We start from the raw sequence: 27238 nt of genomic DNA on the forward strand, positions 1-27238 counted from the left end.
CCATTTTTGGAGAATGATCCTGGTATAGGAAAGGGGCCAGGCTGTCCTTGCCAAATGGGTTTTCCAAAGACGTAATTTCACAAGGAATGAGCAATGAGAATCAGACATTTGTGTTTAGTTAGTCATAATGTTGACTGATAAAGCTAAGTCTTTGATCCAATCTTTGTATGGAAATTGAGTTGAGAATTCTCTCAGGGGTGGCAAAAAACAGCTGATTTCTTTTAAATTAAAACCAAAATCTTGGGGCACCTGGATGGGTTACTCGCTTAAATGTCTGCCTTCAGCTCAGGCCCCACTTCAGGCTCCCTGATCAGTGGGGAGTCCGCTTCTCCCTCTCCCCCGCTCATGCTCTCTCTCTCCCTCTATCTCTCTCTCATACACACATACACACACACTCACTCACTCTCTCAAATAAATAAAATCTTAAAAACAAACAAACAAACAAAATCTCTTCAACAATACAACACAGCCACATAACCTTGTTACATACCAGAGGATCACGTTTCTAGTACACATTAGTAAAGCAGTTAACTGTGGTTCAAACCATGGAAGTGTGTTTAGTTCTTAAATTTGTAACACAGTCCATTTTTAACTTTTTAAAGCAAGAGCAATTCCCAATGAACAATACAATGACCAAAATTATTTTCTGCATCTCCGTGAACCATTTCTACATTAGTGTTTAAAGTTTAAAGCTAACACTGACCATTCATGACAGCTTAAAGTTAACACTGAGCATCACAACAGCACTGTCTACAATTATGGTTACTACGATTTTGACAAATCTATATTAAACTTCCTAAGATGTCTCTCAGTGCTTAACAAGTCATTTCCATGCTCGTGTCATGGGACCAGTCTAAAAGTTTTTTTTTTTTAAATCATGTCAAAATTTTCCTGATACCTTAGGTAAATAAAACTTGATCAGTAGAATGTTTATATCCGTGGCTTCATCATCTACAATCGAAACCGTCATGAATGATTTAATTTCTCACAAATCATGTCCTTTTAAGCCTTAATTCAACATGCTGAGCAACAGTATTCCTGCTTAGGTTTATATTTTTAAATGCTTGTTTAAATAAATGTTTGTATTTAATCAAAATTCTTTCACGAAGTTACCATCTGTAAAAGGTTTTGAGGCCCAGATAATTTTTCATGTAACACACGACTGCATCACAGAGCAGCGCGGCTGGTTTTATTTGAAAATAAACACAAATCCTATTGAAGTGTTAGTCCTTTTTCTATATAAGTCTTTCACCACAATCTTTTCTGTATGTTTGCCATAGTTCTTACTATGGTTGGATTCACAGTGATTTCCATTCAATAGAGATAGACTTTACATACTGAATTTATAGAAATATGCCCCACGTCTACAAAGAAGTAAGCTCTCACTCATTTTACTTGAACATATGGCACTCTTGGCGTATGTCTCATCTTCCCACTTCAGACAAGACACATGGGTATGAGAAATATTTTACCTCCCTCTTTAAGAAAAACAGCAGGGCAAGCAAACGAGATAAAAATGGCAACTTTTTAGCCTGTCCTCAGTTTCAGGTATCTAGGAGTCACACTGCAATGTAACAAAAGGCTAAAGCTAATGTCTCTAATGAGCCAGTCCACACTCAGCCACTCTGCTATGTGCCTAACTGTTGCTATGTGGGGATGCTGTGGCCAGATTTTCCAATGCTTCAAGAAAAGCTAGAAATCTGGAATTTTGTGTAAATCTGATCTTTTTCATATGCACAGCTAATAAAATACTGAGCTAATAAAGGTGCTAATAAAAACAAATTGTTTTACTCTGTCAGGGCCCAGTTTTGCAGACCCAACAAAATATATCTCTAAGAGGAAAGTCCCAGATTAACAACAAATTTTACATTTAAACCTCACAACCAATCCTGTGACATACTTCATTGTCCCCATTTCACAAATGAGGAAAAAGAATCTGCAAGAAGTTAAGTTTCTTGAAAAAAAAGTCATGAGATAGCACATACTTAAAGGAATCTAACTCCAAAGCCCAAGGTCTTAATCAGTCCTAACCCATTTTATGTATAACTGTACGGCAGGTACATGTAAGATACATGCGCGGACAAACAAGTTCTATGCTGATCTTTCCTTACGTCCACATGAAAAAATGATAGAACCTGAGAGTCAAAAGAGATAAAAAGTGGGCAAACAAGAGTGGATTGTCTGACCGATTCAGAACAGATCACAACTACATCTGGTTTCATTCTGTATCCTGTATTCACCCTGATATTCCCTAAGATAGCCTTTACCCTCTGTTATATTAAAATGTGATTCATAGGGGCACCTGGGTGGTTCAGTGGGTTAAGCCTCTGCCTTCAGCTCAGGTCATGATCTCAGTGTCCTGGGATCGAGTCCCACATCAGGCTCTCTGCTTGGCAGGGAGCCTGCTTCCCCCCCCCCCCCCCCGCCTGCCAATCTGCCTACTTGTGATCTCTCTCTCTCTCTCTCTGTCAAATAAATAAATAAAATCTTTTTTAAAAATGTGATTCATAGACAATTAAACTAATATAACAATCATGTTAACTATACTGGAATTAAAATTAAAAACTTAATAAAAATAGAAAAAATGTGGTTCATAATGAGCTTCCTATGATTTACATAACTATAACCAGTGTTTTTCAGAGAAAGCAAAGACTACTGCTGATTTGAATACTCGGAAGAGTTGGCAAGCATTCATGCAAATGTTTGAAAACGTTTGAGCTATACTTCAGACTTTATTAGATTCACAGAGAAAGGAGCTCTGAATAAAACTATTTAAAATACCATTTACTGACTTGGAGCACTTTAAAGCCTTTAAAACAAGTGACTAGGTTTTAAACTGTATTGCTAATCTGGTTCAAGTCTGTTCACAACAAGTTCTCTGAAAACACATTGCAAGATTCTCCCCAACCACTGTAACTTACGTCAGAAAGGTGCCTCTGGTGTTGACATTCATCATCAAATCCACTCTCTTTGTAGGTGTTTCCAATGTGCTGGTCAAACTAATAGCACTGGCATTGTTCACCAAAACATCAATTCCTGTTTTCAAATAACCAACTTCCCATTAATGGAATTTTAACTTTATAACAAAAAAAATTAAAACATTCATTCTATATAGTTGAACACTAAGTTGGTTCACAAATACTTCTTTTAGATAATATGACTGACAATATACCAATGCAAGCAAGATTTGATAGCTGTGGCGAAACACCCAAATTATTTTCATTGGCACAATGGAGAAAGCCAATCTCCAGAGCTCCACCTGAAACCACAAAGAGGCTTAGTCCTCAGTGGTTTGTAGCTTCTATTCCTAATTTGTTCTCTTATCTCCTGGTCTTCTCTCCTTATCTCCAAGAACTTTAGGTTAACTTCCTAAAGTTTTCCCTTCTCTCTAGCATCCTTCCAAGGCCCTCCCCAAATCCAAGCTCACTAGTCTCCCTTACTTTAATAAAAGAGGTCCTTCCTGGTCTTGGGAACTAGGAAAAGAGAAAACACCTAGAGTGAATTTTCAATTCTAGGCAAATCATCAAAGTATATCAAGTTTGTTTTAGTAATTCATACACAAAATTAATCTAGAATAATGATTATTTATGCATATTCTGTCGGTCCCTCATTATGTAACATAATCTTGCTTAGAAGTTTAATTACAAGTTTTAGTTACAAGTTTAGTTCAATAATGTTAAATGAAAATAGTAAAATATGAAAGTATCTTAAAACACTTCTCTGTTTCTCCATGATTCACACTTCTTTTTAAAGGGCACTTAATATTCAGTTAAATAGAAATATCACAACTTCTATTGTGGGCTTAGACTGTTGCAATAAACATTTCTGTTGTCCTCCTTACCAAGCCCCTCTCTCACAATATGTGGATAATGTATTTTAGTCCTAAGCACCCTTTTTTCATACATGGTATTATAAAATCTTGATCACATAGTCATTCCTCAATTTCCATATTCTTCTGTATAAACTCTGTGTTGCTAATGTTTTTTCTTTTTTCTTTTTTAAGGTTTTATTTATTTATTTATTTATTTAAAAGATTTTATTTATTTGACAGAGAGAGACATAGCGAGAGAGGGAACACAAGCAGGGGGAGTGGTAGAGGGAGAAGCAGGTCTCCTGCTGAGCAGGGAGCCCTATAGAGGACTCAATCCCTGGACCTTGGGACCATGACCTGAGCTGAAGGCAGACACTTAACGACTGAGCCACCCAGGCGCCCTGGTAATGTTTTCTTAAAATGTGTCCTTAGGACTAACTTTGGACTCAACAACATTGCATCTTATAACTCCATTATAACAAATCTCAACTCAAGCAAGTCATCCACACATCTGAGGCAAGTTCTAGATTCTGTGACTAGCAACCTCCTAGATTGAACATAATGATGGTTATCTTCACAAATAGCAATGATCAATGAAAAGAACATTTTTTTAAAAGATTTTATTTATTTATTTGACAGACAGAGATCACAAGTAGGCAGAGAGGCAGGCAGAGAGAGAGGAAGAAGCAGGCTCCCCATGAGGCAGAGAGCCTGACGTGGGGCTCCATCTCAGGACCCTGGGATCATGACCTGAGCCGAAGGCAGAGGCTTTAACTCACTGAGCCACCCAGGCGCCCCATATGAAGAGCATATTTAAATCAGGACACACTTGTCAATCCACAAAGCTATGAGCTGCTCGGCCTGCCACTGAAAGATAATCAGTGAGTGGCTACAGTACAAAGGCACTCTGCTAGGGCCTGGGAGGCAAGAAAGATGATTCTCACTAAGGAAGCCAGGTGGGAGCAAAGCGAATTGAGGAGAGGTCTGAGTGAAAGGCTGACCTGATGGGTATATACACCACCCTGTGTAGAATTACCCTCTTCAGAGAGATGAAGCTAGTAAGGGTTGACCCAATCAATAGATTCCTTAAGCAAATTCAGACTTTATTGACTTCATCTCTCTCACTATGTGGTAATAAGTGACAAAGATGTTAGCAGAGCAAACATCTGGGCTCAAAAGCAAAGAAAGTAGATGAGAAATGGGGATATACTGACATGGTAAACTATTTTTGACTTGCCAGTGATAAAGGAAAAAATAGTTCTAATAAAGAGGTAGGTCAGAATTTCTACACTCAGATGGCCCAAATTAAAATGGACCAGGGAACAATAGTGAAAAGTAATGCACAAGCAAAAAAAAATTATATATATACACATATATATGTGTGTGTGTGTGTGTGTGTGTGTATATATATATATGCATGCTTCAGGGGGAAAAGAAAGGTTGCAGAAAAGAATGATTCTATGGTTTATAAAAGAGCATAATTTGTGGCGCCTGGGTGGCTCAGTGGGTTAAAGCCTCTGCCTTCGGCTCAGGTCATGGTCCCAGGGTCCTGGGATCAAGCCCCACATCAGGCTCTCTGCTCAGCGGGGAGCCTGCTTCCTCCTCTCTCTGACTGCCTCTCTGCCTACTTGTAATCTCTGTCAAATAAATAAATAAAAATCATTAAAAAAAAAAAGCATAATTTACTCAAGGCCTGGAAAACTTTGAAGGTGAGGGAAGGCAGGGTGACAGGGAGCACCCTGTAGGCACAGGTTTGAAAGCATTATCAACTGTTCAGGATTTTGTTAAAGACAATTCTCCAGCAGAGAGAAATATCGGGAAAAAATAAAGTCTTCCTAAAAGGCAGAATTCAAAGCCCCAGAGAATCCCCAAACAGAAGGTCACAACGGTAGCAACCACAGTATGCAACTAAAACCAAACAAACAAAAAAATCAAGGCTTCGCATCTTCATGGAAAAAGAGTACGGGGGCGGGGAGGAGCATCTTATGAATCATTTCTTGTAAATGTGGCATCCTTAATAGTTATATGAGAGTGGCAGCTGAGTGGCTGAACAGAATTCCCTCTTCATTGTGCATTGTTATGCCAGGAAAGCAGAAACTGATGGGTAAAAGGAAAGCAAACATTTTTAAATACATCAAAGTGAATACTAAGGAGGAGGAAAGAAAATCTTAGACAAGACTTCAGAGCAGAGGTAACTCCACTGCAAATCTATAAATTTATCAAAAAGAAAGTGTGTTTCAGATGACCTTCTCAATAATAAGTAGCAAAATAGGGGCGGGGCCTGGGTGGTGATGTCCTCTGAGCATCCGACTGTCGGTTTTGGCTCAGTTTGGTATCAGGGTTGTGAGACTGAGACTGGGTTGGTCTGTGCACTCAGCGCGGAGTCGGCTTCGGTTTCTCTCCCTCTTCCTCTGCCCCTCCTCTATGCGCCCATGCGAGCACACACTTTCTCTCTCCCTCTCTAATAAATAAAAATCTTAAAACAAAGTATTAAAACATACTGGGAGATATTTTGTTTCCCCTCGAAGGTATGGAAAACATATCCTCTTAACTGAAAACTAAATTCTGTGCTCCGGCCCTTTATAACGTAGTACTCTGCGGTGAAGGTTATAAACACAAATCATGCTGACAATAAGATATTTTTTCCCATTGGTCAATATCTTTCACACATACATACAGTCTCTGGAATATTATAGGGGGAGCAGGGAAGAGTGGTAACAGTTTGGGCAGGATTTGGACTTGGCCAGGTGCCTCTTGGTATAATACCATCAAAGCTTTAGCTCACCCCCAACACCTGCCTTCTAGAAGTTTATGAACTAAATGAGGGAAAAAAATACTAAGATCTAAAGCAGTACAACAGAGGCGCCTGAGGGGCTCAGCTGGTTAGGTGTCCCACTCTTGATTTAGGCTCAGGTCATGATCTCGGGGTTGTGAGACTGAACTCGGTGTCAGGCTCCATGCCTGGTGGGGAGTGTACTTGATATTCTCTCCCTCTCCCTCTATTCCCCGCACCCCAGCTCTCTCTCTCTCTTTCTAAATTAAAATAAATCTTTTAAAAAAATAAAGGAGGGGGACCAGGGTGGCTCAGTTGTTAAGTGTCTGCCTTCGGCTCAGGTCATGATTCCAGGCTCCTCAGATCGAGACCCATATCGGCCTGGCCTCCCTGCTATGTGGGAAGCCTGCTTCTCCCTCTCCCACTCCTTCTGCTGGTGTTCCCTCTCTCTGTGTCAAGTTTAAAAAAAAAAAATCTTAAAAAAAAAATAAAGTAGTGCAAGGTAAGGATCAAAGGAATATTTTAGGAATTCAGAAAAAGAAAAATACACTTCTGACTAGTTGGCATGGTGAGGAAATTGGCTTCATGAAGGAGATAAGATATAACCACAGAAAGGTGGGATTTCACAGACAGAGAAGGGAGCATTTCAGGTAGGAATGGAAATGGACAGGTAGGCACTGGAGAAGTCTCAGGATGGGAAAGAGAAAAAGTTAAGAGGCAAAAACCTCAAGGCAAGGATATGGAAGTAAACTATTTGAGGAAGAATCAAGTATTTACATACAGGCATAGAAAAAAGATGGAACCAAAAAAAGTCTTTTGAGATCAGAATGTGAAACATCTTAAATGGCAGTAAGTTATCTATACTTAATCCAATAAATATCAAAAGTCATCAAATTGATGACCACATTAATTGAGGAGAGGCAAGAGGATGCGATCTGGGAAACTAGTTGGTTAGATGTATGTTACTGTCAAGGGCCTAACTTGAGAATAAATGGTGGATGTTTATTCAAAATAACTTTTAACAATACAAAAGTCATCACATGGTTTTAAGCTGCATTTCTACATAAGTGAATACTCATATCTGGTTATACTCCGAAGACTTAGGAAAGTTAAAAAAAAATTTTAAATTTAGGTTATAACAGTCAATAATTATTTCAGAATTAAGGTACTACCTCCAAATCGCTCCACTGCTTTCTTCACCGCATCACTGATCTGCTCTTCATCTCTCACATCAACAGCACATGGCAAGGCCTTTCCTCCAGCTGCTTCAACTACAAAGGACAAACAAAAAAGCACTGAGACATTCAAATACTAACCTTTTCATTCTGCTGTGAACCAAAAGAAGTACCCCATTTTCAGAAAATCAATATAAATAACTGTTCTTATAACTGCTAGTGACGCCACCCTACTGTAGGACAGACAAACCCATATCCAGCCTCCGACTAGAGAGACCAACTATATTAAAAAACAAAAAGTGGGGGCGTGCCTGGGTGGCTCAGTTGGTTGAGCATCCAGCTCTTGGTTTCAGCTTGGGTCATGATCTCATGGGTCATGGGACTAAGCTCTGCTTGGCCTCTGTACTCATCAGGGAGTCTGCTTGACGATTCTCTCCATGCCACCACTCTTGAGCACATGTGTGTGCTCTCTAAAATAAATAAATAAATCTTAAAAAAAAAAGTAATTTAAAAAACTCTATTAAAAAGAAAAAAAGGGGCGCCTGGGTGGCTCAGTGGGTTAAGCCTCTGCCTTCGGCTCAGGTCATGATCCCGAGGACCTGGGATCGAGCCCCGCATCAGGCTCTCTGCTCCACAGGGAGCTTGCTTCCTCCTCTCTCTCTCTGACTGCCTCTCTGCCTACTTGTGATCTCTCTGTCAAATAAATAAATAAAATCTTTTTTTAAAAAAAGAAAGAAAGGAAAAGAGAAAAAAAGAAAAAAGGAAGGTAATTTTAAAAACCTTTATTATGAAAAAATTCAAGAAAAAGACAAAATTATAAAGAACGGTATATTTAACTACCATGAATCTTATCACCTATCTTCAATGACTGTTAATTCTCTGCCAGTTGTTTAATTTTTTTACTCCCGATCCTGTTTTCAGCTGGAGTATATTTTAAAACAAATCTCGGGCATCGTCTCATTCATAAATACCTGATATGTGCTCCCCTAACATAACCACAATGCTATTAACATGACTAACAAAACTAGCAATAGCCACCAAAGTTGAATTTTAAGCCCTCCCTCCTGATATCGTGCCCAGCGCAATGCCTTGACTAGAAGCACTTGATAATTACTTGTGAACTTAAAGTATTAAGATAATGAGTTTCAAATAGCACAGAGAATAAAAAACATGGAGAACTTTTTCCACCAACCACCTCTCATTTCCACTCCCCTATTCTCTGCACAGATCCAAGAACCACTGCTCTTAAGAGACATGATTTTTAAAGGGAGTCTCTCATATCATACAAAAGTGCTGGGAAAGACAGAATTCCTCCTCCTTGCCCCCGGTGACAAAATATTTCTATAACCAGATAAAATTATTTAGAGTAGCTTTCAAATAGCTATAAACTCTCCAGCAAATTTCCCTACTGAAACCACAGTTAGAACATTTCAAGAAATGGCATCGTCCCATTCACTCACTCTCTTCAGCAGCAGTAAAGATTGTGCCTGGAAGTTTGGGGTTTGTATGGGTGGTCTTCGCAGCAATGACAATGTTTGCTCCATCCTTTGCTGCTTTCAATGCAATAGCTTTGCCAATGCCACGACTTGCACCTGTGATAAAAACTGTACATCCTGCTAGCCTCCTACAACAGAACAAATAATGACCTTATAAGAAACCTCAGTGTTTTACTTACTTGTTAGTATCAGGAACTTCTGCATATTTTCACAATATTTATGCTTCCTCCCCTAAAACTTTCTGCAGGGGCACCTGGGTGGCTCAGTCGGTTAGGCATCTGCCTTTGGCTCAAGTCATGATCCTGGGGTCCAGGGATCAAGCCCCGAATGGGCACCTCGCTCAGCAGGTGGTCTGCTTCTCCCTCTCCTTCTGCTCTGCACCGCCCCCGCCTTGGCCTCTCTCTTTCTCTCAAATAAATAAAAAAAATCTTAAAAAACAAGAAAACTTTCTCTAAGCTTTCCTTCCTCCCTCCCTCCCTGAAAGCTAACAGCTCTGTGATACTGCCACTGCATAACGATTTAAAAATTATTACAACTGCAGTTGGCCAGCCTTGTGATAGGGCAAACAATATCTGGCCTGATAAAAGGAAAATCTTTTTTTTTTTTTAATTTTGATTTTTTACTTTTTGATGTAGTGTTCAAGGATTCATTAGTTACATATAACACCCCTTTTAAAAGATGTTATTCAGGGACACCTGGGTGGCTCAGTTGGTTAAGCAGCTGCCTTCCGCTCAGGTCATGATCCCAGCGTCCTGGGATTGAGTCCCACATCGGGCTCCTTGCTCGGCGGGGAGCCTGCTTCTCCCTCTGCCTCTGCCTGCCATTCTGTCTGCCTGTGCTCGCTCTCTCCCCCTCTCTCTCTCTGATAAATTAAAAAAAAAAATTTAAAAGATATTATTCATTTATTTGAAAGACAAGAGAGTGAGTGAGGGGAGAGAAAGGCTATGAGCAGGGGGAGGGGGAGAAGCAGACTTCCCCTGCTTAGCAGGGAGCCTGATAGGAGGCTCGATCCCATGACCCTGGGATCATGGCCTGAGCTGAAGGCAACTGATAACCAACTGACCACCCAGGCACCCCCAGACAAAAAGGAAACCTTAACAAGAAATAGGGAATTAGGGCGCCTGGGTGGCTCAGTGGGTTGGGCCGCTGCCTTCGGCTCAGGTCATGATCTCAGGGTCCTGGGATCGAGTCCCGCATTGGGCTCTCTGCTCAGCAGGGAGCCTGCTTCCCTCTCTCTCTCTCTCTGCCTGCCTCTCCATCTACGTGTGATTTCTCTCTGTCAAATAAATAAATAAAATCTTTAAAAAAAAAAAAAAAAGAAATAGGGAATTAATAAACTATACACACATTTTACCACAGAAAAAGTGGGGGAAATAATTTTTCCCCCACAGAAAAAGTGTTAACAAAGCTTATTTTTGAGTGATGCAATTATGAATAAATTTTATCACATTCTTTATGGTCTTCAGGCTTTTTCAAGTTTTATACAATGAACACATACCACTTAAATTATCTAAAAGCAAATAAATGTATAACAGATGCTCATCATTGCTCGTAATAGCCAGATTGGAAAAAATGTAAATGTCTATCAACTGATGAGAGGATAAATAAATTGCTGTATACCCATACAGTGGAATATATTCAACAATAAATAGGAAGAAAGTACTGATCCATGTTACATGAATGAACCTGGAAAACATTACGCTAAGTCAAAGAAGCCAGTTACAAAGGACCACACATTGTATGATTGCATTTAAATAAAATGTTCAGTACAGGCTAATCTATTGAGACACAAGGATAGTGCTTGCCTAGGACTGGGGGTGCAGGGATGGGAGTTGATAGCTGAGAAATATGGGGTCTCTTCTGAAGATGATGCAAAGGTTTTAAAATTGATAGTGGTGGGGTGCCTGGGTGGCTTAGTCAGTTAAGCAGCTGACTTCTGATTTGAGCTCCGGTCTTGACCTCAGGATTGTGAGTTCAAGCCCCATTCGCTGGGCTGCCTGCTGGGCATTTAAAAAAAAAAAAAAAAAACTTGTCTAAGGAGAAGGATTAAAGGGAATATAGTGAAAATGACAACAGCAAAGAGAAAAGGGTACAGTAACCACATAAACAGGCTTGTTAACAAAAAAGAGCGTAAGGCTCTGCCAAGATCTATAGGATTTACATTCCAGAAAGGTCAGAGGTAAACATGGGGAAGGGTTTTAAAACAAGAAATAAACATTTTGGTAGGAAAGATGGAGAACAGAGAAGAGGGAAGGAAAACAGTATTACCAACACTCCAGAAGCCACCTGTCTATTCCTCTCATTCTATTCTCCCACCCCAGAAAGTAACAACTCGTTTACATATGACTACTCATTCCCATTTTTTTACTCTTCCTAGTATCAACACATCTATGGCTAAGCCAAGGGCCTCCTAAACAGTATAGCCCTAAAGCTAAAAATTGTTTACAGATGAACATTTATGATCAATTCGATGAGAGGAAACACCATTTTTTTAAAAAAAGATTTTTATTTATTTATTTATTTATTCATTCATTCATTCATTAACAGAGAGAGAGTACAAGTAAGCAGAGTAGTAGCAGAGGGAGAGGGAGAAGCAGGCTCTCCGCTGAGCAAAAAGCCTGACACGGGGCTCAATCCCAGGACCCTGGGATCATGACCTGAGCTGAAGTCAGATGCTCAACCGACCAAGCCACCCAAGCACCCTGGGAACACTAATTTTGAACCCCCGTGAAGTCAGACATTACATCCCTGTTGTGTATTGAATTCTATCTACCAAAAGGATATGTTGAAGTCCTAACCTCTAGTACCTCAGAACGTGACCTTGTTTGGAAACAGGATTATTGCAGATGTTAGGTAAAATGAGGTTATATTAGAGTCAGGTGGGCCCTTAATCCAGTATGATTTGAAATGCGGAGGGAAGACTACATGAAGACCCATATACAAGAACACCATGTGATGAAAGAGGCAGAGACTAGAGTGACTGGGCAAGCCAAGAATACCAAGGGTTGCTGACTGTCACCAGAAGCTCTCACACCGTGGAAGAGGCAAGGAAGAATTCTACCCACAATACCAGAGGGAGAATGGCCCAAGGGATACCTTGACTTTAGATATTTAGCCTCTGGTACTGTGAGAGAATTAATTGATTTACAGCCACTCAATTTGTGGTTATTTTGTTACAGCAGACCTAGGAAACTCATAAACCCTCTCTCTCCCCCCGACCACCGCAAAAAAATTTCATTCTTCTCATTGTATTGTCCAAAACTGTACTATTTTGAATTTCACTCATAAAAAGTATTGTGGAAATTGGTTTCTCTCTTGTTCTCTCAGGAACCTTCTTTTTTCTATTATGAAAAATGTTGCTAAAAATATTTTGGTTCTGGTTGCCTAGTTGGCTTAGCTAGTTAAGCCTCTGCCTTTGTCTCGGGTCATGATCCCAGGGTCCTGGGATTGAGTGCCAAATCGGGCTTCCTGCTCAGTGGGGAGTCTGCTTCTCCCTTTACCCCTCCCCCTGCTTGTGATCTCTCTCTCTCTCTCAAATAAATAAGTAAAACCTTAGAAAAAAAATTCTTGTTCACTTTTTCCAGTCACATGGGCAACAGTTTCTCTAAGGCATATATTCTTATTGGTGAAACTGATGGATTATAGGATACCATTATAGGTCAAACATATAATCTACGTAAGTATTCATATATTGGAGCACCTGGCTGGCTCTGTCAGAAGAGCATGATACTCTTAATCTTAGGGTCATAAATTCAAGCTCCATGCTGGGTATAGAGGTTACTTACAATAAACTTCACCAAAAAAGTATTCATGTATGGGGATGCCTGGGTGGCTCAGTCGGTAAAGTGGCTGCCTTCAGCTCAGGTCACCCCCACATCAGGCTCCCCGCTCAGTGGGGAGTCTGCTTCTCCCTCTGCCCCTCCCCCTGCTCATGCTCTCTCTCTCTCTCTCTCTCTAATAAATAAATTTAAAGGTATTCCTGTATGTAAATACATATTCATATATTTACATATTTAAATATAAATAATAAATATATGGTATCTATAAACCATATATACTTAAAATAGCTTCTTACTTGTGGCTTGCTTTTTCACTACATTTATAATTTTTTTTTTTTTTAAGATTTTACTTATTTATTTGAGAGAGAGAGAGAAAGCATGAGTTGGGGCAGGGGCAGAGGAAGAGGTAGAAGCAGATCCCAGGTGAGCAGGGAGCTGACAGGGAGCTCCATCTCATGATCCCAAGATCATGACCTGAGCCAAAGTCAGATGCTGAACCGACTGAGTCACACAGGAGCTCCTATAATATCTTTTGATGGGCAGAAATTCTTTATTTTCATATAGAATTATGAATCTTCTTTTACAGCCAATGCTTTTGGGTTAAAAAAAAAATCCTTCCCTAACCACAACTGTATTAATTTGTCTCTCAAAAATTTTACGGTTTATCTTTTAAATTTTAGTCTTTAATTTACCTAGAATTAACTTATATATATATGAATTGAGGGATGGATCGAATTACATTTTTTTCCAGTAAGGACAACCAAATGTCCCAGTCTAAAAAGCCCATCTTTTCTACAGACCTTCAATTCTAGCTTTGTCAAGATGAGTCTCCATAAATACAGCTGCTTCTAGGCCTTTCTTCTATTCCATTGGTCCACATGGATTGCACTGTCTTAAGTGTTAATAGCTTTATCAGTCTTACTAACTGATAAGGCAAGTATTTTCAATTTGTTCTTCCTCAAGAGTTATGCTTGGACCTTTGCTTTTCCACATATTATTTTAGAATCAGCTTATCTCGGATGCCTGGGTGGCTCAGTGAGATAGACGTCTGCCTTCAGCTAGGCTAGGGTCATGATCCCAGGGTCCTACAATTGGACCCACATGGGGTGACGGGTTCTCCCTCTCCCTCTCCCTCCCTCTGCTACTCCCCCTGCTTGTGTTCTCTCACTCTGTCAAGTAAATAAACAAAATCTTTAAGGCAAAAAAAAAAGAACAAACTTTTGTATACTGAAAATTATTAAATCTAAGACTTTAGTTACACATTATTTCGGTTTTCTATATAATCATATCAATTGCAAATAATGACAGCATTGTTTCTTTCACTTCAACAAAGATTTTTTTTCCTTCTCATTTCTTATTTATTAAAAGAAGAAATGTTCCTAGATGGGAGGTCTGAAGGGCAAGAAGACATAAAAACCAAAAATACTAAAATAAAAGAAACAAACAAAAAATAGAAACAAATTTTAAAAATCCTGGTAAATTAAGTACAGAAATCTACAAATGTATTTACAATAATAATGAGTAATACCATAAGTAATAATAAATAATATTTGCACAAAGAATTAAAATATAATAACGTATGTTAAAAACAGTGATTAGAGTTTAACTTTTCTAGGTCCTTGTATTGTTGGAGGGAGTAATAAAATTTTACTTTCTTTAGACATTTTAGGGGCGCCTGGGTGGCTCAGTGGGTTAAGCTGCTGCCTTCGGCTCGGGTCATGATCTCAGGGTCCTAGGATCGAGTCCCGCATCAGGCTCTCTGCTCAGCGGGGAGCCTGCTTCCTCCTCTCTCTCTCTCTCTGTCTGTCTCTCTGCCTACTTGTGATCTCTCTCTGTCAAATAAATAAATGGATTCTTTAAAAAAAAAAAAAGAACTTTAGACATTTTAAGTTATTTACACGTCAAAATTTCTACATTAAATGTGACAAACAGAAATCCCAGATCTTGGGGTACCTAGGTGGTTCAATTGGTTAAGCGTCCAACTCTTGATTTCAGCTCAGGTCATGACCTAAGTCATGATCTCAGGGTTGTGAGATTGAGGGCTCCAGACTCTGCAGGGAGTCTACTGGAGGATTCTCTTTCCCTCTCTATTTGCCCTTCTTCCCACTTATGTGCACATACTCTCTCTCTAAAATACGTAAATAAATCTTGGGATGCCAGGGTGGCTCATCCGTTAGGCATCTGCCTTTGGCTTGGGTCATGGTCCCAGGGTTCTGGGATCAAGCTCTATATCCGGCTCCTTGCTCAGGAGAAGCTTGCTTCTCCCTTGGCCTGCTGTCCCCCACCCCTGCTTGTGCGAGGGCGCACTCTCTCTCTCTGACAAACAAAAAATAAAATCTTTAAAAAAAAATAAAACATATAAATAATTTTTAACAATTTAAAAAAAGAAATCCAAGACATGTCTCAACTATTGCTTTAAAAGCCTCATCCCTTTGCCTTTGGTACAGTTGGACTGATTCCCAGTAGGATAAAGGACATTTCTTTCCTCACAAAGAGTTTCAGGCACTGGCAAAAAGAAAGGCAAAGACAGTTTCTCCTCTTAACCTGAAGCCCTGGGCTGTCCTATTAAGAAACCCCCTTCCAGCTCAAAAACTTTAGAGCCATAAGAGGCAGGCAAGCAAGCAAAAGTCCCAATTTGTCAGTACCATTGGTGGATGGCTAAAACTTGTTAACGTAGTTCATCTACACTACAATTTCCCAAACTTCTATATATAAGGTACTCAAGTTCATTTGGAAAAAGAAACATCCAAAAATATCCAGGAAAATTCTGAAAAAAATTCCAAATGAGGCAGAAACTAGCCTTCCCAGATATTTAAACATTTTCTAAAGCTAGAGCAATTAATTACTTTGGTACTGGTGCCTGAATAGACAGACAAAAGTAATAAAATAGAAAATCCAGAAACAGATCCCTATCATACAAGACTTTAGTTATACGACAGGTGGAATTTCTAACAGAAAGAAAGATTAACTAGTCAGTCAACAGTATTGGTGCAATTGTACAGCCAGCCATCAGAACCAAAACGAAGAGGGCTTCCTAACTCACTTCCTTTGTCAAAATAGTAAGCAAAATAGAATATCACCTCAGGTGAATGAAAAATCTGAGTAAAAACAAAATAAAAGTAATAAAAAATAATAAAAATCCAGAAGAATACTTATCAATTCAAAAGAAAATCCTACCTTTAGAAGGCCCTATAGGTTTGTCACAAAACCACAAAAGCCTTAAAAGACTAACTATGACTCAATCAAAACATGTTTCTGCATGATAAACAGTACAAAATTAAGACAAAATAAAAAAGAATCTGAAAATATTTGTAACACATATGACATACAACAATTTTTTTTCAAATGGAACTCTAAGAAATCAATCAAAACCTAGTTGTGTAAGCCAGGCAAAGAAAAAGATACACAGATGGCTTTAAACCAGAATTTCTCAATCTGCACTATAGACATTTTGGAAAGGATAATTCTTTTTTTTAAGATTTTATTTATTTATTTGACAGACAGAGATCACAAGTAGGCAGAGGGGCAGGCAGAGAGAGAGGAAGGGAAGCAGGCTCCCTGCTGAGCAGAGAGCCTGATGCCGGGCTCTATCCCAGCACCCCAAGATCATGACCCAAGATAGAGGCTTTAACCCACTGAGCCACACAGGCGCCCTGGAAAGGATAATTATTTATCTGTAAGGGATTATACCGTGCATTGCAGAACATTTACCAATATTCTTGAACTCTAAAGATGCACATACTCCCACGCACACATAATTATGACAACCAAAAGTGTCCCAAGATATTGCCAAATGTCCCATAGGAGTCAAAATTGCTCCTTGATGTGGACTATTACTTTAAACATATAGAAAGATCCCCTCCCTCACTAATGATGAAAAATTTAACTGTAATGAGGTGCCATCTTTTTCAATTAGGTTTTTAGTATCAAACATTTTGTTGTTTGCCAACGTGTGGGATTAGGAAATCTCATTCAATCTTTTGGGTGTGCAATCTCCCTGGAGCGCTGAGGATATTAGCCATTGAAATATAAAGTGCATACACTTTTTCAAACTTCGCCTCCAGGAATTTGTCATACAGACACAATTATATACAAACAGTGGATACAAGTTTAATCACTGCAGCAATTATGCAGTAAGAAAAACTAGAAATGATCTGGTATTCAGTGATTGGGGACTGATTGGACAAATTATGGTTCATCAATAGAATACCATGTAACCAATAAAAGAGAAGATGTGCATATACATATGTAAAATGTACGTAAAAATATGTCCCAAGACACATTATGTAAAAATAAAAAGGGAGTGTGCCACTATTTTTAAAAGTGGTCTCTGTGTTTACAGGGGTGTACAAATGTTTAAAAATGCACAACCTATCTCTGGAAACATACCAGTGAATAAATGGGAAACTGAATGTTAAGGATGGGGAAACTCACTTTTTACCTTACACCCTTTTGAGCCTTTTTAAGTCTTTTGACCATGTGCCTGTATGTTTCAAGCAAGTTATAAAATAAACAAGTCACCCCACTCAAGACCTCTACACTTTATAAAAACAGAAAGTAGAATAGGTGCTAAAGGAAAGGGAGGAGTGGGCGAGTTGTTTAATGGGTACAGTTTCTTTTCCAAGTTGAAAGATTTCTGGAGAATGGTTGCAGACAATGTGAATATACTGTACACTTAAAATGATTTAAGATGGTAGATGGTGGGGCACCTGGATGGCTGAGGGGGTTAAAGCCTCTGCCTTGGGCTCAGGTCTTGATCTCAGGGTCCTGGGATCCAGCCCCGCATCCAGCCCCCCAGCCCCGCATCCGGCTCTAAGCTCGGCGGTGAGCTGCTTCCCTCTGTCCCTCTGCCTGCCTCTCTGCCTACGTGTGATCGCTGTCAAATAAATAAATAATCTTAAATAATTAAAAAAAAAAAAGATGGTAGATGGTGCTATGTGTATTTTATCCAGTATTTTAAAAAATCTTAAGTAGGGGCGCCTGGGTGGCTCAGTGGGTTGGACTGCTGCCTTCGGCTCGGGTCAGGGTCTCAGGGTCCTGGGATCGAGTCCCACATCGGGCTCTCTGCTCGGCAGGGAGCCTGCTTCCCTCTCTCTGCCTGCCTCTCCACCTACTTGTGATTTCTCTCTGTCAAATAAATAAATAAATAAATAAAATCTTTAAGAAAAGAAAAAATCTTAAGTGAACCGCCTCCGTGAAAAGATACCCATATTTAAGATTAATTTAATTTTTTACTAATTTGAAAATCCCTTTTAAAAACACCCCATTATCATTTCATTACTTCGGAACTGAGCGTTCGGAAAAAGTGAAGAACCCTGAGCGGTACAGTGACCTTTCACCTAGAACTTGCAAAACACGCGAAAGTCCGAGGCAGGGCCTGCCCCGCGAGCGGCGGGGTAACCCACTCTGGATCCTTTCCTTGTGGGAGAGACTTGCACGTGGCTGTCCCCCCAGAGGTGCACAACTCCGAGTTACTTTCAGGCATCACGGCGGGTTCCAGCAACACTGCGTGCCCAGCGTGGAGCCGCACTCCAGAGCCTTCTCCCACCGCAGGGGCCGCGACCCGCGAGCCACCCGCTCCGGCCCCAGCTAGGCGCGCACTCCGCCTGGCCGCGGCTTCCACCTCTCCCCTCCCCACCCCGCAACGCCCCCATGCCCTTACCCCGTGTTGGGTAACATAATTTCCTTAAGTCAGACGTGGAGTCCACAGCAGCTGCAGCGAGCGTACAGCGAGAGGCGGGGCTTCCCCCTTTAATGAGCCCCGTCCGGAGAGGGCGCTGCCCCCCCAACCTCGCCTCGCCCCGCCCCCTCCCACCCCGCCCGGGAGGCCTGTGGGGGTAACGGGCGTTGGAGGTAGTGGCAGATCCCTGAGTGCGCCTGCGCACGCAGTGGGCCTCCCGGCGCTCGGCGCTAGTTCCCACCTTCCCCCGCCTGGCCCCGGGAAACCAGCTCTCTGCGCAGGCGCTGGGAAAGAGGCAATCCCGCCCCACCCCTCTCGCGGCCCCCTGCGGTGACAATCGGTCTCCCGCCGGCGTCCCGCGTCAGGGCGCGTCAGCCCCTGCGTATGTATGCTTTCCTCCGCCGCGTGAAGGCTCCTTCGTCGCAGCGCTTCGTTATTCGGCTGGCAGGGCGGTCGTTTGAGTCGAGCACTGGGGTCTCCAGGGCTAGAGTGAGGCTTCTCAGCAGGCCCTGACCTGCAAGTATTTTGGCTCTCCTTCTTCTCCCCCCTCCGCGGCCCGAACCTGGATGCCTGTATGGCTGCACGCGCCCCAACGAGGGACAAGTTTTCCTCGGCGGATACCTTCCGCCAGACGCCGTCCAGCATCGCATTCCACTATAGCAAGGAATCTGGACTAAAGTCCCCCGGGCCCTATTATAGACCTGTGATGAGCGGCAGCTTCTGGATCAATAGCCTGGGGGAAGATGCATAGTTAGCGAAGGAACTCCCAAACTCTGTGCAGGAGTAAGGTGAATTCTGAAATCTAGTACTGCGGGGTTTTTTTTGGTTTGGTTTAAGTTTTAATTTAAATTCCAGTTAACACATAGTATATATAATAATAGTTTCAAGTGTGCAGTATAGTGATTCAGCACTTCATAGGACAGCAGGTGCTCATCACAAGTGCTCTCTAGTATTGTTTTTCATGGTATACCTGACATTACTCAGCTACCCTAATGAACCGAAGATTGGCATATCTTTAGGGAGACGTGAAGAAACTGTGTTTTGAATTGGTAAAATAGGACAATGAGATGCTTACATGAAGACCAGTTTAAAAAGAAAAAAAAAAAAAAAAAGACCAGTTAAACTAGCTTGAAGATGGGGTGTGTGCACTCCCTTTACTGCAAGCCCTAAATGGTCTTGTTTAATCATGTATGTTGTCAGTCTCCGATAGACAGTTGAATTGATGATCTATGATATTGTCCTTAGAGACTCCAGAAGAACTTGTTTATTCAACAAATAGTAGCACCCAGTGCATGCTGGTCACTGTATGTAGACATACAGCAGGACAAAAAAAGACAAGGTCTGCCTATGTGAGAGGAATGAGTAGACAATGTGTTAGACTGTTGTAGATATTGGGTGTTTCAAAAAGCGTGTTGATAGGGGCTATTAGATGAAAAGCTTAACTCTCCACTCAAGAAAGTGAAAAGACAATCTACAGAATGGGAGAAAATGTTTGCAATGATATATCCAATAAGGTCTAGTATCCAGGATAAAGAACTCTTACAACTCAGCAACAAAAAGATGAACAAACCAACTAAAAAGTCAACAGGGGCTCCTGGGTGGCTCATTTGATTAGCCCTCTGACTCCTCATTTCAGCTCAAGTTATGATCTCCGCGTGGTGAGATCCAGCCCCAATATCTGGCTCTGGTAGAGCTCAGAGTCAGCTTGGGATTCTCTTTCCTTCTCCCTCTGCCCCTTCTCCGGCTTGCACACACATTTGCTCTCTCTCATTTATTATCTCCCCCATCTCTCAAATAAATAGATAAATAAATATATTTTTTAAAGTGAACAAAGGATCTGTATAGACATTTTTCCAAAGAAGATACGCAAATGGTCAGCAAGCACATGAAAAGATGCCCACCAACATTAGTTATTAGGCAACTGCAAATCAAAAGTATAATGAGGGGTGCCTGGGTGGCTCAGTTGTTAAGTGTCTGCCTTTGACTCCAGTCATGATCTCGGGATCCTGGGATCAAGCCTCACATCGGGCTCTGCTTGGAGGGAAACCTGCTTTTCCCTTTCCCACTCCCCCTGCTTGTGTTCCCTCTCTCACTGTCTCTCTCTTTAAATCTTTTTTAAAAATCTAAATCTTTAAAAAAAAAAACTATAATGAGATTCTACTTTATACATACTAGGATAGCTATAATAGAATATACGGAAAATAACAATTGTTGGCCAGGATGCGGAGGAATTGGAACCCTCATACATTGCTGGTGGAAATGTAAAAAGGCATAGCCACTTTGGGAAACAGTTTTGCACCTTCTCAGAAAGTTACAATTACCACCTACTGGATATCCACATGCAAAAGAGCAGCCCCACTTTTTGATATATCCCCAAGAGAAATGTAAACATGTTCAGGAGAACCACCAGATGGCACTATCCTTTTAAAATTCAAAATTATTTAAAGCAAAATGTCAATTTATTAACAATATTGTGATATACTATTATAATCTGAGTTGGATTAAGGCAAAAATAGCATAAAGTTCTCTACAGGACTCCCATAAAGGAGAAATATTTTAAATTTTAAATTCCTTAATGAAAATTTGTATTTTATAAAAAACACATCATTAAAAACAAGATGTGATAATCTAATTCCTTTTATTTTATTACTTAAATTAATTATTAATTAATATTACCAATATTAAAAACTAATTTTGGGGACGCCTAGGTGGCTCAGTAGGATAAGTGTCTGCCTTCTGCTCATGGCCTTGATCCCAGGGTCTTGGGATTAAGCCCCACGTATGGCTCACTGCTCAGCAGGGAGCCTGCTTCTCCCTCTCCCCTGCTTGTGATGTCTAGTAAATAAATAAAATCTTAAATAAATAAAATTTATTAAAATAAAAAATAAGTAGTTTTCAAATGCATGGCAAATTGAAAATGCAGACAAGTTGAAATATTAAAAGATATGACATTGAGGGGTGCCTGGCTGGCTCAGTTAGAAAAGCATGTGACACTTGATCTTGGGGTTGAGAATTCAAGCCCCATGTTGGATGTAGAGATTACTTGAATAAAAAAAACTTAGAAAAAAAAAGGTATGACACCGAGAACAACTTTAATCTGAAGTTAAATAAGAACTCTTCTAACACTATCTTGCATAAGAATATATATATATATATATTTTTTTTTAAAGACTTATTTTATTTTTTGAGAGAGAGGAGGGACTGAGGAAGAGGGAGAGAATCTTCAAGCAGACTCCCCGCTGAGCAGGGTGCCTGACACAGGGCTTGATCTCAGGCCCCTGAGATCATGATCTGACCTGAAACCAATAGATGGATGCTTAACTAACTGCAGCCCCCAGGCATCTCAAGAGTATCTTTTTTAGGGGCGCCTGGGTGGCTCAGTCGTTAAGCATCTGCCTTTGGCTCAGGTCATGATCCCAGGATCCTGGGATTGAGTCCCGCATCGGGCTCCCTGCTCGTCTGGAAGCCTGCTTCTCCCTCTCCCACTCCCCTTGCTTGTGTTCCCTCTCTCACTGTCTCTCTCTCTCTCTCTGTTAAATAAATAAAATCTTTAAATATATATATATCTTTTTAAAAGTATATAATGGGGGCACCTGGGTGGCTCAGTCAGTGGGTGAAAGCCTCTGCCTTCGGCTCAGGTCATGATCCCGGGGTCCTGGGATCCAGCCCCACATGGCGCTCTCTGCTCAGCGGGGAGCCTGCCTCCCTCTCACTCTCTGCCTGCCTCTCTGCCTACTTGTGATCTTCTCTGTCAAATAAATAAACTCTTTTTTAAAAAAAAGTATATAATGCAGTAACATTCAAGTTTGTTGACCACACCCACATAAAGAAATTTCTTAAAGAAGATTCATATATATATATATATATATGTATATATATATATATATATATATTCGTTTCATTTGAGAGAGAGCGAGAGCAGGGGAGGGGCAGAGGGAGAGAGAATCTCAAGCAGACTCCCTGCTGGGCATGGAGCTCAATGTAGGGTTTGATCTCATGACACTGAAATCATAACCTGAGCCAAAACCAAGGGTCAGACACTGAACCAACTGAGCCATCAGGCACCTGACAAAAAAAGTTCTTTTTCATCTAGACCCAGTACACAGAGTTTTCTATTTTATTGAATCTATTATGTTCTATCAAGTTGATCATAACCTACTAAATTTTTTGATGATTCGTTAATGGATCATAACCTATTATTTGGAAAACACAGCTTTAGTGTGTTGTTACTTACCATTTACTTACCATGGTCATTTTTCAACTTGCCTTTTTAAGTATTCTAAGCTTCTTCATTCAGATATGAAATTACTAATGAATGGTCAGAGGCCAACAAACAATGCAGATGCTTTCAATGCAGATGCTTTAAAGTCACAGCTCTTGATACTTTCCATTTCTTTCACCCACAAGACAGCTCATCCTGGTCCAGGTTAAATGGAAGAAATCCCTGGGGTTTTGAAGGTATGGCAGTTCTTCTGATAATGTACCAAATCTTCCCCATAGGACTGCTAGCAGTACCTTTTGCTGCTCAAAGAATTATTCCCAGTCACTATTTTATTAGTAACTGTTGGATATTAACCTCAATGCTATACTTTAATGTCTTTATCTTCCTGATAATACGTGACTATAACAATCTAGAGAAAGTGAAAATTTCCCTCTTAATATCATCCTTTGGAGATAATCATTGTTAATATTTTGGCATGTATCCTTTAAGACTTTGAAATTTAATATAGGTTTTGATTATTTGTAAATCCTAGGGAAGATTATGTATACCAATTGTTTTGGATACTGTTTTTGTTTTCCTTAATGTATTATAGACATCTTTCCAAGTTTACACCTAAAAGTTTATTTTGACTTGTTATTTATTTATCTTTAAAATATTTTAAAGATTTTAGAGTGAGTGTGAGCTGGGGGAGGGACAGGGGGAGAGGGAGAGAGAGAATCTCAACCAGAGCATGGAGCCTGACACAGGGCTGGACCCCAGGACCCTGAGATCTTGACCTGAGCTGAAATTAAGAGTCAGATGCTTAACCAACTAAGCTACCCAGGAGCCCCTACCTTGACTTTTTAAAAACAGGTGTGTAGTTTTCTTTCACATGATTATACTGAAATTAATTTTACCATTCTCATTTATCATGGAAATTTTAATTGTTTCAACATTGTCTCTATTATAAACAGCCTTGCAATAAAAACTTCTGTGCATGCGTAATTGTTCACTACTCATTTTTCTCCAAAATACATTCCTAGAAATGAGACTGCTCAATGGATATGCAAAATAGTTTAGCAAGGTTGTTATTGATATAGTTGACCCTTGAACAACACTGGTTTGAACTATGTAGGTCCACTTTACATGGATATTTTTTGATAAATACAGTATAGTATTATAAACGTATTTTCTCTTCCTTATGATTTTCTTTTTTTAAGATTTTATTTATTTATTTATTTGGGAGAAAGAAAGCATGAGTGAGGGAGAGGCAGAGGCAAAGGGAGAAGCAGGCTCCCTGCTCTGTCCTGATGCAGGACTCAATCCTAGTACCCCGGGATCATAACCTGAGCCAAAGGCAGACACCCAGCTAACTAAGCCACCCAGATGCCCTCCTTATGGTTTTTGTAACATTTTCTTTTCCCTGGCCTATTTTAAGAACACAGTATATAATACATAGAACCTACAAAATATGTGTTAATAGACAGTCAATGTTATTGTAAAGCTCCTGGTCAACAGTAGGCTATTAATAGTTAATTTGGGGGGAGTCAAAAGTTACACACAGATTTTTGATTATGTGGGCATCAGTGCCCCAACCCCCTCATTGTTCAAGAGTCAGCTGTACCTTAGACCAGTATTCCTCAACCTTGCCACCATTGACCTTTTGGGTTGGATAATCCTTTGTTGTTGGAGTCTGTCACATGTATTGCAGTATGTTTAGCAGAGTTCCTAGTCTGGGGGCACCTGGGTGGCTCAGTGGGTTAAAGCCTCTGCCTTTGGCTCAGGTCATGATCCCAGGATCCTGGGATCGAGTCCTGCTTCGGGCTCTCTGCTTGGCAGGAAGCCTGCTTCCTCCTCTCTCTCAGCCTGCCTCCCTGCCTACTTGTGATCTCTGTCTGTCAAATAAATAAATAAAATCTTAAAAAAAAAAAGAATTACTAGTCTTTACCTCTTAGATGTGATAGCCCCCACTCCCGTGTATGTATGTTTAAATGTATTATATAAAATTTACCATGTTAACCATGTTAAAGTGTATCCTTAAAGTACGCTCACATTGTTGTGCAACCACCACCACCATCCAAGCCCTTCCAGTTTTGACACTCAGAAATTGCTGAATGACCTCTGGAGGGCAAAATTACCCTTGTTGTTTACACCATCACAGAAGTAAATAAGAAGCCAAAAATGTAATGTTATTAAAAGGAAAATGAGAAGCTGAAGAGCTGTAATAGAATAAACAAAACTAAAAAAGACATTACAGCTAAATGAAACACATGATCCTAGACTGGTTTCTATACAGAAGAAGAAAATTTGCTATAGCACAATTGACAAATTGGAATATGTACCATAGGTTAAAGTACTGCATCAATTATAAATTTCCTGAATTTGATAACTGGTGGGGTTATGCAAAAGAAGGTCTGTGTTCCCAGTATGAAGTTTTAAGGAATAAAAGGAAATTAATACCTACTCTCAAGTGTGTGTATTTGTGTGTGTGTTGTGTGGAGAGAGAGTACGCTAAAACAAATGTGGGAAAATGTTAAAAATTGGTGATTTAGAGTTAAGATGTATGAGAGGTTTTTTTGTTTTTTGGTTTTTTTTTGTTACAACTTTACTTTCCTGTAAGCTTGAACTTAATTCATTCTAAAAAGTTTTATGTTTTGTTTTAAGTGAAAGAAAATTCTTATAACTGAGATTATTTCTTGCCTGCCCATGCTTTTCAACTCCTTGTCCTTGCTAATTTTGCTCATCTATGCTTCAGAAAAGTTTAGAATACAGTTTAGAACAAAATCTTGATTAGTCTAAGTTAGTGGTTCTTAAACTTTAATGTGCACCAGAATCAACTGAAGAGCTTTGTAAAACACAGATTAATGAGCCTGACCTCCGGAGTTTCTGATTAACTAGGTTTTAGACAGTGGAGTTGAAGAATTTGTAGTTGTAACGAGTTTCCAGGTAAGGCTAATGCTGTTGGTTGCGGTCCCAAAAGATGTAGGCTGGTAGTTCTCAACCCTGCTTGCAAATTGGAATCACTTGGGGATCTTTTCAAAATTTTGATGTCTGGGCCTTACTCCCAGAGATTCTAATTAAGTTGGAATGGGATACACATAGGTGGTATTTTTTTTTTAAAGCCCCTTAAGTGGTTCTAATATGCAGTCAAGATTGAGAATCACTGACCTTAGTGTAATCCCATTCCCCTCACCCATACCTTGATTAGAAGTGGACATGTTTGTTATCTAGTTTTGGCAAATGTGAGGTCTGCTAAGAAATTTTCTTAGTGTTTTGACTGAGAAAGGTGGGTTAGTCTTTTGAGTATCTGATTCTTGATTTTTGGCTCAGGTCATGATCTCAGCATCATGAGATCAAGCCCTGTGTCGGGCTCCGCCCTCAGTGGGGAGTCTCCTGGTGATTCTCTTTCTCCCCCTCCCTCGGCTTCTCCACAACTCTCATGCGCTCTCTTTCTAAAATCAATCAATCAATCAATCAATCAATCAATCTTTAAAAAGAAAGAGACCACAGAATAAGTTGCCTCTTTTCTTCTAGATGTTAATACGGGATGTGATGCTTGGAACAGCTGCATTTATGTTGCATCACAGGGGTTATTGGTCTTTCCCTTTCCTGTGACTCCTTCAAAGGTGAGCTTTTTGTAACATTCATGGAAGAAAGGTTAGGGCTGGGAGGCAGCCCTCAGTACCCTCCTGAGTTTTCCACCTAGCCTTCTCGTATTCCCACTGTTCCAAGTTATGCTGTGGGGTTTCCCCACTTTGCAGGTGCCATCTTTTAGAATTCCAGGAAAGAGTTCCCTCAGTAGACAACAGCTCACTTGCATGACTGCAAGTCGTGAGTGGAATGGGTATGTAGGTGTGTGGATCATGCCTTATTTCACTTTCCTGCTTGTTGGTTTATTTATTATACTATCTGCACACAACTCTTAGCCAAAGATTTGAGGTTAATGTGAGGGAATTACAGATATATATATATATATACACATATATATGTGTGTGTGTGTATATAAAACAAGTCCTTATGCATATATATACATACTATACATACATACATACATACATACATATATGTTTATATATATATATATATATAATTATGCATATACAACAATTAACTCTATACTTTATGGGATAACCGCTATGTCAGAGACTGATATTTGCCTACCTATAATGGATTCTTTGCTTCTTTTTACCAACAGTATCGATTACTGGAGGTGTCTGTATGCCCAGAAAAAAGCCTGCATCTCTCAGCCTGCCTTATAACTAGGAGTGGCCATGTTACCAAATTATGGCTAATGAGACATAAGTGGAAGATATTGCAGTGGAC

The 27238-nt window shown here is 40.1% G+C and overlaps 1 protein-coding gene across 1 annotated transcript in view; it reads right to left on the minus strand.

Moving 5' to 3' along the window:
* The window catches only part of HSDL2 (hydroxysteroid dehydrogenase like 2), a 60643-nt gene extending 41668 nt beyond the window's left edge, over positions 1 to 18975 (minus strand). Inside the window, exons 1-4 of the mRNA XM_032307788.1 lie at positions 18697 to 18975; positions 9220 to 9383; positions 7757 to 7855; positions 2922 to 3036 (exon numbers count right to left, since the gene is read on the minus strand). Coding sequence (XP_032163679.1) covers positions 2922 to 3036; positions 7757 to 7855; positions 9220 to 9383; positions 18697 to 18713 — 395 coding nt within the window. The 5' untranslated portion in view covers positions 18714 to 18975. The remainder of the gene's footprint in view (positions 1 to 2921; positions 3037 to 7756; positions 7856 to 9219; positions 9384 to 18696) is intronic.
* Positions 18976 to 27238: the final 8263 nt, after the last annotated feature.

This window comes from Mustela erminea, chromosome 12 (assembly GCF_009829155.1).
Source record: "Mustela erminea isolate mMusErm1 chromosome 12, mMusErm1.Pri, whole genome shotgun sequence".
Lineage (NCBI taxonomy): Eukaryota > Metazoa > Chordata > Mammalia > Carnivora > Mustelidae > Mustela > Mustela erminea.